At 39.6% G+C, this 13,116-nt stretch overlaps 1 protein-coding gene across 1 annotated transcript in view; it reads right to left on the minus strand.

Moving 5' to 3' along the window:
• The window catches only part of Rif1 (Rap1 interacting factor 1), a 276,189-nt gene that overhangs the window by 71,586 nt on the left and 191,487 nt on the right, over window positions 1–13,116 (minus strand). The window contains exon 12 of the mRNA XM_090383047.1: window positions 1,578–1,685. Within this exon, the coding sequence (XP_090239173.1) occupies window positions 1,578–1,685 (108 nt within the window). The remainder of the gene's footprint in view (window positions 1–1,577; window positions 1,686–13,116) is intronic.

Below are 13,116 nucleotides of genomic sequence, written 5' to 3' on the forward strand. Positions count from 1 at the left end.
AATTGAAACACAAATGTATAATGATAAGCAATAAAAAAAGTCTAGTGTGGCTCAGCAAAGCAGATACCTCCCAATAGCAGACACTTTCTTATGCTCCAATGGTGTCTGCTATAGAAAGATTTCTCTGTTCATATTAATCAAAATATTCCCAATTATATGCAGAACAATGGAAAAGTGGTTTATAAATGAATTAATATCATATGTTCATCATTCATAAAATATCTCCAACAGTATAAAAACTATCCTATAGATCAAATGAGTGTGGCATTGCATCATTTTGAAACCAGTCTTAAAAGACAAGAATTAAGAAAAACAGAAGTAAACATTACTGTTTATCCATATTCACAAAAACCCCTAAAATTTTTATATATTGTGCACACAAAATATACAATCATATAGGCAAAAATCTCTCTCTTTCCCCAATATTCTGAACATTCCAATGGTGTGCATAATTTTTTATGAAATGGAAGTAGAAGTAGTAATGATCATGTATAATTGGAGTGACACAGTTTAAGAAAAGGAAGTATGAAAATCCAATACAATAGACTCCCGATTATCCAGGACAGCTGAGAAATAAGTTTTCCCAGATCATTCCCAAGATGAAAGAAAAACTGATGAATGTGACAAAAACATAAATTTATTTATCTTTTTGTCATATTTATGAGTCTGAAAAATGAAAATGATCAACATTTCTTTTTCCTTTAGTTTGCCTTGCCTTGCCGCAAATGATACCTATGTAAATTTCAAAGTATCATCTCATCAGCGAGAGTACCATGCCCTTGCTGATCCACATAGCTGAGCAGAGATTCATTACAGTTGGCACTTTAGCACCTTATTCATGTTTATTGATGAGCTGAAGTTCTTGTTCAAAAAAGAACGATCCTTTTCCATTTTAACTTACTAGCTGGAAATAAAAACCTCTGGGAAGAATGTTAAAATTAATCGAACAGTGGCAAAACTGAAGGATTGCTGGAATATGACTACAGTGAAGTAGTAGGTTAAAAAAAAAAAAAGTGGGGGGGGGGGGGTTCAGTTTTTTAAGAATTCAAGACCTCTGAATTTCTCGGAAGCATGTGGATAGGAACTTTCCAAAATGTAAACAAACAACACCTGTAAGAGATTCTACAAATGTCTTTTTGTTATCTAACTTACGATTTCAATGGACTTGTAGAGGCTTCAGTTAATCTGTAACTCAGATAATTCGACCCTGAATAATATAAAGTTTCATGTATTAGCTATATCAATGATTTCACTATATTTTCTAGTGAGTAAACACTAGTGCCAGGTCATAACACTGCATCAAGTTTGACAATATGCATCAAGTGTATTTTACAGCGTGGCACAGTTACACTTCTTAATTAGACATTCTTTTAATTCACAAGAGGATGAAATTAAGCATATTAACAAACACATTCTGGCTTCTTAAAACAAAAAAAGGCAAAACATATGGCAATGATGTATCATGAGGTTAAGGTACATTTTTATCTTTTTTAAACTAACAATTTGTTGAAATTTGCTAAGTATAAAGAAAAAACATTAAGATCCATATAAAATTTTAACATTTCAAAATGACTCACCATTCTTGTAATCTTTTCCCAACAATTCAAGAGCCATTCTTGCAGCCACCATCAATTCTCCGGCATGATGCATCAACACATTATTTGGCAGAGGAAACTTGAGTGAAACTGCAAAAAAAAAAAAAAAAAAAAAAAAATTAAATGCAAAAACTAATGTTAAATAAACAAATGGAGTTTTCCTATCCGTTATCTTTAAAGGATAGGAAAGCTCCACATTTGGCAAAACGAATTATTATGGAAGGTGTTTAACCCAGTGGTGGTGGCAGGTCACCTAACACATGACCCTCAAAAACTAATACTCCTGCACTATCCCTTGATTAATGATTAAAAATTGAAATTTTTTTCTAGCTTCCTAAATATAGACAAACTTTTACTCCAATATTTTTTGAAGCAAATTAATTGTTTTTCAAACCACTAAAAACTGAAAGAACCTGTAAGGTTGTTGTTGTTGTTATTGTTTTGGTTTTTAGGAGCATTAGCAACTAAGGTCATATTGTTCCGGGGATATGCAGTGGTCATTCCCTGACCTTTACAGTGAACCTGTAAGGTGACTTGCCACCGTATTTGTGGCGCCTCCGTAGCCAGGTGGGAAGGAGCAGCGGTGCGTTAGCACAGGCTTCTTGATTAGACCGGGGTTCGAGCCCGTCACCACCAAATATGGAGGATGCGGAAAGGTCAGGGAATGACCACCGCATATCCCGGAGCAATATGGCCTTAGTTGCTAATGCTCCTAAAAAAAAAACCAAAAAAATAGCCACCGTATTTGTGACTTATTTGTCTTTTTGCTTGAAGAGTGCCATCACACCAGAAAGAATTTTGCTGTTGCAAAATTTTGAATTGTTCTGTTAGTTTAAGATGGCTTGCTTTTTTGTTTCGCTTTTCATTCTTTATAGAACTAGCGGGAAAGATCCCACTAGTTCTATAAACATTTTCAGTCTTGCATGAGTTTTTTTAGAAATATTTATTATTCTTTTCACATAATAAAGAGAGGAAACCAAAACACAATATTCACTCAAGATGACTGCACTCTGTGGGTAGCTAGATACATGCAAAGTTTCAAAACTACGTGTCAGTTTATAGGTTAATTGCTTTTCCACTAGTTCTATAAATATCTACAGCCTTACAGGAGTTGTTTGAAAGATTTATTACTGTTCTGGAATAAGAAAGAAGAGAACACAAAATGCAATATTCACTTGAGTAACTACTTGGAAAGCAGGAGCATATGTAATTTTCAAATTTTGTATACATCAGCATGCCAGATTCAAAATAAACCTGAAATAAAAGTAACAAATAGTATTGATTATATGTATATACATCTTAATTTTTTAACAATATTTATACGTAAGCAGAATGGATGCATATGTGCACATTTGAATTTTCACATACTTAACAGTCTTTTAAACTGAGAAATGGAAAAACTTAGACTAATGCTTTACATTTTATGTCTAAAACTTTTTTCTTTTTTTTTCAATTTTCAGCAAGAATTAATATATCTTTATTTTGTGTTTGTTTTTTTTTAAATAAAAGATGCAAAAATACAGCATTTTTTAATACAACAGTGGTTTAATACAACTCAAGACAGGCACTTTCAAAAATAATTCTCTCTCATTACCCTTTAATTAATGATTAAAAATCTGAAATTATTTTTATCTTCCTAAATATAGTCAAACTTTTACTTCAATAGTTTCTGAATTTTTTTCCCTTATAGTTTTTGCAGAGTAATTAAATGCAGGCATCTGCCAGATGCCATACCACCATTTGCGAAGCAATTTCCCATTTGCATGAAAAGTACTGTGGGTAATAACTTCACTACGAAGTTTCAAATTCTGTTTCTTTAATGTTCAAGGGTATCTTAGCAATAAATAAACTCATACACCAACCATTAGAATAAGTATTTTACTGTAATTGAAAATTTACAAATTAAAATAAATAAAATTACTACACTATGTATTTACAAAAACTGATATTATAATAAATTAAATTATGTACATTGTGAAAACATTAAAACTGTAATAAAATCCTTGCAATAAAATATACTAAAATAAACCGGATTAAAAGTGATAAAAACGAAGAAACCTGGAGCTTTCCGAAGCATCGGCTTCCTTCCTCAGCAGTAATAAAACTTCCTGCAACACTTCCTTATATAACAGGCTCACAGTACTGACACACGTGGTTCAGTCGGCGGATGGTCTGAACTGGAAGCGGAAACAGCTCGGGAGCGTGCCAAGCAAAACCGTTCAATACCCATTGCTATCTCCGCAATGGGAGGTTTGGAAGGTACAAGCGTAAACTTAGGACCTAGATTTAAAACTTCCTCTTGCTCTTCAGTAAGTTGCCTATTACTCAAATTGTGAACAAAACGAGTACTTCTATCATTACGTTGTACTGTACCTTCGCCCAACAACCTATTAAACTTCATAATTTGCCTCTGTCTATATGAGTCGGCTATTCTAATAACTTTATCCGAAACCAATCTTCTAATGAGAGCCAAATGACTGGAAGGGCCATCAGCAAGCTACCGGAGGCCCTAGCTAATGAGATCCGGGTGAAGTCTGCCGTTATTTTGAGCCAGGTGAAGACAGTATCTCCGAATCTTAACTTTAGTCAAAGAAGAGCCTTGAATGAACTGAGAAGAGACTATGGAATTGTGGTTTTACCTGCGGACAAGGGCAGATCGACGGTTGTCCTAAACAAAGAAAACTATCTCAGAAAAGCATTGGACCTTTTACAGAACAATAATACGTATAAAGTTACTCAGAGAAACCTGTTGGTTGGCCTAGAGCAGCGCGTTAATAAACTGGTACAGACTTGGTTAAAGGCAGAGAAGATTTCCAGGGAGACCATTTGGTTCTTACATGCTACTGGATGCCAACTCCCCAGGTTCTATGGACTTCTGAAAACTCATAAGACGGAAGTCCCTCTCAGACCCATCGTATCATTCATAGGAAGCCCCACATGTACTTGGCTAAATTGATTTCGCCTATAGTGGGTCAGTCAAACTATGTCATAAAAGACAGCAAAGAATTTGTGGGTTTTGTGAAAGATTTGATTGTAAATGAAAATGAGAGCATAATTTCCTTTGATGTTGTGTCACTATTTACATGCATTCCAATTAAACATGGAATATATTGTGTTAGAAAAGCGTTGAGTAATGCTGTCTCTTTGGGTAATAGATCACTTTTAAATGTAGAGGATATTTGTTCTAGTGTGGAACTTTGTCTGGCCAGCACCACTATGGTGTACCAAGGTGTTATGTACAAACAGGTTCACGGTACAGCCATGGGATCTCCCATTAGCGCCATCGTGGCCAATTTGGCCATGGAGGAGTTAGAGGGCAGGGTTTTTGGTGGATGTCAGTTTCCCATAAAGAAATGGAAGAGGTACGTAGATGATACCTTTACCGTGGTCCAGAAGGGGAGAGAGGATGATGCACTCCACTGGCTTAATAGCTTCTCCCAATTTATACAATTTACCTCAGAGGTGGAGACAGGAGGTACCCTTCCATTCTTGGATGTACTGGTCTCTAGGATAGGCCCGAGGCTCAAAACTTCAGTGTATAAAAAACCTATGTGCAGAGGGCAGTACACCCATTATAGTTCAGCACAAGTTGGACAACATAAGAATAGTGTGGTAAAAGCTCTACTAGATAGAGCAGAGTCACACTGTACTACCTCTGAGGACAAAGTATGTGAAATTAGACGAGTCACAGCAGACCCTAGAAAATGTGGATACCCCCAGAGGATCGTAGACAGATTTAGTAGAGGAACAGAGTCCAACTGTCAGGAACCGTTTGTTCCTGTGGCTACCGCATACATTCTTTACTATCCGGGCATTACTGAGCATCTAGTGAGAATTTTGCGTGGTTATAAAACACACTGTGTGCAGCTTCCCGGGCGGAGGTTGCACACAGTTGTGTCCCAAGTAAAAGACCCAATAGCAAAGGACCCGAGTAGTGGAGTGGTATACAGGATAAAATGCCCGGATTGTGGGGAATGTTATGTGGGCGAGACAAGACGACGGCTCAAGGATCGTCTGGGGGAGCGTGCAAATGCTATAAAAACCGCTGATTACAACAAGTCTGCTGTGGCTGAGCATTTTTGGGAGAGGCAGCATCAAATCTCCCCAGAGGATGTGGTTATTGTGGATCAAGCGCGTGGGTTCTGGGACCGTAAATGGCTCGAGAGCTTACGAATCAGTTCATCTGACAACAATATCAAGAATAGGGACAGAGGTATGCGTATGCATCCTCTGTTTGAAACCATTATCCTAATTACGGATGAACGGTTTTGCTTGGCACGCTCCCGAGCTGTTTCCGCTTCCAGTTCAGACCATCCGCCGACTGAACCATGTGTATAAGTACCGTGAGCCTGTTATATAAGGAAGTGTTGTTACTGCTGAGGAAGGAAGCTGATGCTTCCGAAAGCTCCAGGTTTCTTATCGTTTTTATCGCTTTTAATCCGGTTTATTTTAGTATATTTTATTGCAAGGATTTTATTACAGTTTTAATGTTTTCACAATGTACATAATTTAATTTATTATAATATCAGTTTTTGTAAATACATAGTGTAGTAATTTTATTTATTTTAATTTGTAAATTTTCAATTACAGTAAAATACTTATTCTAATGGTGGGCGTATGAGTTTATTTATTGCTAAGATATGAATTTGCCCAGCCTCAGAGGCCTTTTTCAGGATGTTCAAGAGTAATTGACTTCCACAAGTTAAGTATATATCTGCAGTCAAACAGGAGTTGTTTTTGAAAGATTTTTTTATTATTTTCACATAATCAAGATGTGGAAATGCAACACGAAGTTCATTCAAGATGGATGCTACTCTAAAAGAAGAAAGATAAGCAGGTACAGGAGACCCCTGCCAAGCGTGGCTTCACTGTGCAGATTTGCACTTATGGTGTAGAAGTCCATGCAATGTGGATTGTGCCGTACGCAGCCCAAGGTTCCCAGTAGCACAGTGTATCTGACTCAGTTGTGCTACCTTATTACATAGTAGGTAGTTGCTTTAGCACAACTGAATTTATAGCGTTATCAATTTCATTCTAAGCGACTTTGTATAATTAAAGTGTGAGGTCAGTATTAAAACAAGCATTAGGTTGGCAAAAAACCCAGCTGTTTTGTGGCACTCTGCAGTTTCGTGATCAGTCAAAATTTAGCCTCTCTACATTGTACCTACGTTTTTATTACAATATATTTTTCATTATGCATATTTCAACTCAGCAGTTCTCAGAAACAGTGTGACATAATACTTGAACAATCCATTAGTCAGCTTAAGTCTTTGCTAGTGACAATGTCAGTGTGAGTTTGGGAGTTGAGTGAGAAGTGACTTCATTTTGTGTGTTTTGTCATTGAGTGAATTCATATTTTATTTCAAGAGTAACCCTAACATAATGGCTTCAAAGAGTGAATCTACATCTGGAAGTGATTCCAGGAAGGAAAAAAAAAAAAAAAAAAAAAAAACCAAGAAAAATTCTGTCATGGCATAAGAAAATTATTACTTTTGGGGAAATAGAGCAAGGAAAAACATATGCAGCTTTAGCTAAAGAATATGAGTGCAATGAATCATTGATACGAACAATTAAAGTGTGAGGACAGAATTAAAGCAATCATTACGTTGGCAACAAACTCTGAAAGTGCAAATCCACTTTTGTTAGTTGACGTGATATGCTTATTGAAAAAAAATGGAACAGTTACTGAATGTTTGGATTGAAGACCAAAGGAATAGAAATGTGCCACTCGGTTCTTAACATGATCGGTACAAGGCCCAACATATTTATCATCACAGTCTCACACTGCTAGTGCAAATGGTGAATCAAGTTTCAGTGCATCAAAGGGATGGTTCAATAGATTTAAAAAAAAAAGAGCCAATCTGCACAATATTAAAGTTGTTGGTGAGATTGCTTCTACCGATGTGGAGGTAGTGGAAAATTTTTTTTACCAGAATTGAAAAATGTAATAGAAGGAGGATACATGGCTGATAAGATTTTTAACTGTGATGAAACTGGACTCCATTGAAAAAAAATGCCTGACAGGATATATTTATAGAAAAGAAGAACAAGCTGCACCTGGATTCAAAGTGTCAAAAGACAGAATCACTCTCCTATTTTGTAGTAATGCTTCTGGTGATTATAAATGCAAGCCTTTATTAGTGAATCATTCAGAAAACCCAAGGGCTTTGAAAAGCAAACTAAATCCTCTCTTCTCGTTTACTGGCGATCAAATAGAAAAGCATGGATGGCTGGCTCACTGTTTGGTAACTGGTTAGAGCATTGTTTCGTACCTGAAGTTGAAGGATATCTGAAAAATAAGAATTTTTATCATTCAAGGTGCTCCTTAGCTTACACAATGCTCCAAGTCACCCAGTGTCACTCTATTGTGATCCAAATGTAAAACTTGTTTCTTCCTCCAAACACTACATCAATTTTACAGTCTCCGGACCAAGGGATCATTTCGACAAAATTGAAAAATTTCCAGATAAAAATGTGCACCAATGTTGGGCTGAATTCACAATACTAACAGGTATTGAAATAATCAGACAGTCATGAGCTGAAATGAAGAATTCAACTCTGAAGAACAGGTGGAAGAAGCTGCTCCCTGAAACCTTGTTTCACACCCCTTGATATTATTCAGACAGAGGTTGAGAAAATTATTAAACTTTCAAACATTATTAGAAATACTGTTTGAATGTAATTGTTTGAAATTAAAAAATGAGGAGTTAGAAGAACTACTGGACTCCAATAAGAAGTCCAGCAGAAGAAGAAGAAAATGAAGAGCAGAAGAAATCTGAACTAACAAATAAGGGTATATCAGATTTTCTAAAAGCAGCAGAGTTCCTGAAGAAGAAGATTATACAGGAAGATCCCGACTTTCCCAGGAGTACAAAAATTATGAGAGGCATTGATGATATTATGGTTTCTTATGTTGACATGAGAAAAATCATGACAAAATAGTGACAGACAAAAATTACAGATTTTGTAAGTCAATTTCAACTTCAAATTCATGTTCACCTTCTGCTAGCAGTTTCATCAACTGAACGTTTCTTCATGTGTTGGCAAGTCATGGTCAATTAAAAGTTTTATTTCATTGTTTTACTGCTTTTTTCAGCATGCAGTTTTATTTTAAATTTAGGTAGGAATTAATTTCGATTCCATAATGGAAGCATATACTCAATTAAGTCTCTGTTGTTTCCATAATTTAGTTTTGATTTTTGGGGGGCTTAGTTTTATTTTATTGTGTTTTCTTTTAACATAGCAGTCAGCCCTTTATATTTACGTTAGGAGCATGAACTCTCTATCACTCAATCGGATCAATGGAACGAGAGATGAGAAATTATGGAGGAAGTCAGACTGGACATTCATTTTTGATTTCATCCAAAATTAGCACAGAAAAATATTACTACCATGCATTTTATGATGTTTTTAGTTGGAATACATTTTAAGTTCAAAGTGAAATTGTTAATTTCTTTTAAAAATAAATTGTACCATTTGTAACACAGATTGGTGATCATCCAACCACAAGCACCTAACAAAGCGGTTATGCTATTCTACTCTGGTGGTGAGAAACGAGAAGCACGAGTGGGCTTTATGGTCGATGTTCAGGCCACCAGTAGTGTGATCGCTTTCCAACCAATATCGGACCGCCTGGCAGTCCTTACTGTCAAGGGCACCATCAAGACCCATATTATCTCTGCCTATGCACCCACTGAGACTAGCCTGGACCCGACCAAGAATGACTTCTACAACCAGCTCCAACATACGCTGGATTCAATTCCACAGACAGAAGTGATCATCCTCACAGGGGACTTTAATGCCCACATTGGCGTGGACAGATCTGGTTGAGAAACAACAATGGGTAAGTTTGGCCATGGGAAGATCAATGACAACGGACTACGTTTGTTGTCCTTTGCCGCATCTAATAACCTGATCATCGGAAACAGCCATTTCCAGCACCCTCAAAAACATCAACTTACATGGCAAAATCCATCTGGCAAGGACTCAGCAATCCTGGACTACATTCTGATCAACGCCCAATTTCGCTCATCACTCATGGACGTTCGTGCCATGAGGGGACCTGATTGTGGATCTGATCACTGCCTCATCCGGGCTAAGGTGCAGCTCAAATTACGGCATGCAAAAAGGTCATCTCGGTCAGCCAAGCTGGACTGGAGGCAGCTAATGAATGCTGCCAACAAACAGGCATATCAGATCACCCTATCCAACCGCTTCGAGATGCTGGCCGCGCCCGAGGATATAAATGAAGAAGAAAAGCAGATCTCTGATGCCATCCTGGAATGTGCCAAGCCCCTATGTCCACCTGTCCGACGTCGAACACAACCATGGATATCAGACGAGTGCCTCAACCTCGTGGACAAACGGAAACAGGCAAAGTTGGTTGACTTTGAACGGTGCCGGCAGCTAAACCGAGAAGTCCGACTGAGGATGACAGCGGAAAGAGAAGCATACTGGAACCAAGTGGCAGACGATCTTGAAGTGGCAGCATCCAAGAACGAGTACCGCACTCTCTACTGCACCCTCAGATGTCTGAGTGGAAAGACCAAATTGACTAGTGACAACATCAAGAATGCTGATGGGACCTTCGTGCGATCACCGTCCGAATGCCTGCAACGGTGGAGTGAATTCTTCAAAGCATTGTATAATCACAACCCACCTCAGGAACCGCCAGCAACCGCACTATCGATTGATCCCCCTGAGGTGTCCATGGTTGATGTTGAGCCTACAGTAGAAGAAGTGAAAGCAGCCATACAATCCCTAAAGAATGGCAGGGCACCAGGAGTGGACCAAGTCACCACAGAAGCGATCAAAGCCGGGGGAGGAGATATACTGCTTCGCCGACTACACTCACTCCTCAAAACCATCTGGTGCACTAAACAAATTCCGCTAACATGGAGGAAAGCCATTATCGTATTGATCCACAAGAAAGGTGATAACCGGGATTGCAAGAACTACCGTGGCATCAGCCTCCTTTCCATCATTGGAAAGGTCTTTATGAAGATCATCCAGTCAAGGCTGCAAAAACATCGCGAGCAAACCAGTCGAGAAGAACAGGCGGGATTTAGACCCGGGCGAGGATGCTGTGATCAAATCTTTGCCATCCGTCAGCTGATGGAGGAGAGGATCTGGTGTGGACAGCGAACCGTCATTGTTTTCATTGACTTTAAGTCTGCTTTCGATTGTGTCCACCAGCCTGCCTTATGGAAACTACTAGAGGTTGAACATGTACCTCGAAAAGTCATCACACTCCTCCAAACTGCATACAACGGTTTAACCAGCCGGGTGCGCATCCAGAACGATTGCTTTTCAACATCGTGGTCGATGCCATTATGAGGCAAGCATTCAGAAACAGATGGGGCATACAATATGACAAGGATCACTATGTGACTGACCTAATGTTTGCTGATGATAGTGCTATCTTTGCCGGTAACGACGCTGAAGCCATGGACATCCTCTACGATACTGCCCGCATTGCCCGGCCATACAGTTTGAAGATCAATGCTGATAAGACAAAGGCCCTGACAACAGATGGGTCGCAAGCCACCATGTATCTCGAAGGCGTCCAGATCAAGCAAATGCAGGACTTTAAATACCTTGGGTCGCTGGTCCAGGAGAAGAAAGTTGCATCCATCATGGAAATCCACAGCAGAATTGGGCAGGCGGCCACTGCGTTTGCCTCGCTCAAATGGTGTCTGTGGAAGAGGACCAACATTTCCTCAAGACTAAAATCCAACTCTTCCGGACTTTGATCCTGCCCATTCTCCTTTACGGATCAGAAACATGGATTTGTCTCAAGCTAGATTTAAACAAACTTGAGGTATTCCAAATGCGATGCCTGCGGCAGATCTTGGGCATCTCACTTCGCGACCGCATCACTAATGATACCATCCATGCCAGATGCCAACAGCAACCAACCATTGCTGACCAAATCCAGAAGCGAAGGCTTAGATGGTTTGCCACGTATGTAGAATGGGCACGAACAGAATACCATCCACACTTCTTTGGAGACAACGACCCACCCAATGGAGCATCCAATGGACCGCGCCTAGGAAAACGTGGGCCAAGCAAGTGGAAAATGACTTGAAGAGCCGATGTCTCGACCTTAACCAGGCCAGGACTGACGCCATGGATCGTAAAGTATGGAAGAACATCATAGAGCAAGTCCGAAACCCTGCGGCACCTACAGCAGCATACTGGTTGCGTGGCCAACCGCCTCCCCCAGCTGCCAGCTAAGGACCAAAGAAGAAGAACACAGATTATAGTTTTAATTTCCTACATAAAGTTTCAGACCTAACCCCAGTTTTTCCATAACAACAGTACCCTGCCGAACAAGGAATCGCTGTGCGCAGAAGTTGGTCGGAATATAACCCTCCCCTCGCTCAGTGGGGGTCACCTCTATTACATGTTGAGTATTGCGAAGCATAGAAAATAAAATTTTCAAAGAATATGAAAATCAAAGTGTAAACTATCTAATATGTACATATATTTTTAGAAATATTTGTACATATGTATAAGAAACACTGACGAACCAAAACATTACGACCAGCAAGTCATTATGCAAATCAAAGAAACTGCAGGTGAACTACTGCACATGTGCAGGTCGGGACACGGTATAAAAGATACCTGATACTGAGCCCTGTTAATCAGTGTTACTCTTGTTCTTCAGATGGGAAAGGCAGAGGACTTAAGTGAGTTTGACAAAGGCCAAATTGTAATGGCCAGACGACTGGGTCAGAGCATATCCGAAACGGCATGGTTGGTGGGGTGCTCACTGTCAGCCGTGGTTAGTACCTACAAAAATTGCTCCGAGGAGGGAAAGCCCAAAACTGCCAGAGAGGTGTTGGACGACCACAGATCATCGATGCTCGAGGTGAGCGAAGGTGCTAACAGAAGGTCTACTGTGGCACAACTCGCCGGTGACGAAAGTAATAGGCGCCTCCATAGCCAGGTGGGCAGGAGCAGCAGTGCATAGCACACGCTTCTTGATTAGACTGGGGTTCGAGCCCGTGACCACCAAATACAGAGGATTCGGAAAGGTCAGGTAATGACCACTGCATATTCCTGGAGCAATATGGCCTTAGTTGATAATGCTCCTAAAAACCAAATAACAAAAAACAGACAACAACAACAAAACAAGAGTAATGTGTCACAACACAGTACATCGAACCCTTCTGAAAATGGGGTTGCGTAGCACTCCGAGTGCCCATGCTAACCATGGATCACCAGCAACAGTGCGTACAATGGGCACGTGAGAATCAAAACTGGACTTGAGTGATTGGAAGAAGGCCAACGAATCACGTTTCCTGTTGCACCATGTGGACAGCCAGGTACGTGTGCATTGTTTACCTGGGGAAGTGATGGCACCTAGATGCACTGTGGGACGAAAACAAGTTGGTGGCAGCGGTGTCATGCTTTGGGCAATGTTCTGCTGGGTTACCCTGGGTCCAGTCATCCCTATGCTAGGCACTCTGACGTTTACCACCTACCTAAACATCATTGCTGACCAGGTACACCCTTT

Source organism: Mastigoproctus giganteus, chromosome 10 (genome assembly GCF_048544385.1).
Source record: "Mastigoproctus giganteus isolate SK-2022 chromosome 10, ASM4854438v1, whole genome shotgun sequence".
In the NCBI taxonomy this organism is placed as follows: domain Eukaryota; kingdom Metazoa; phylum Arthropoda; class Arachnida; order Uropygi; family Thelyphonidae; genus Mastigoproctus; species Mastigoproctus giganteus.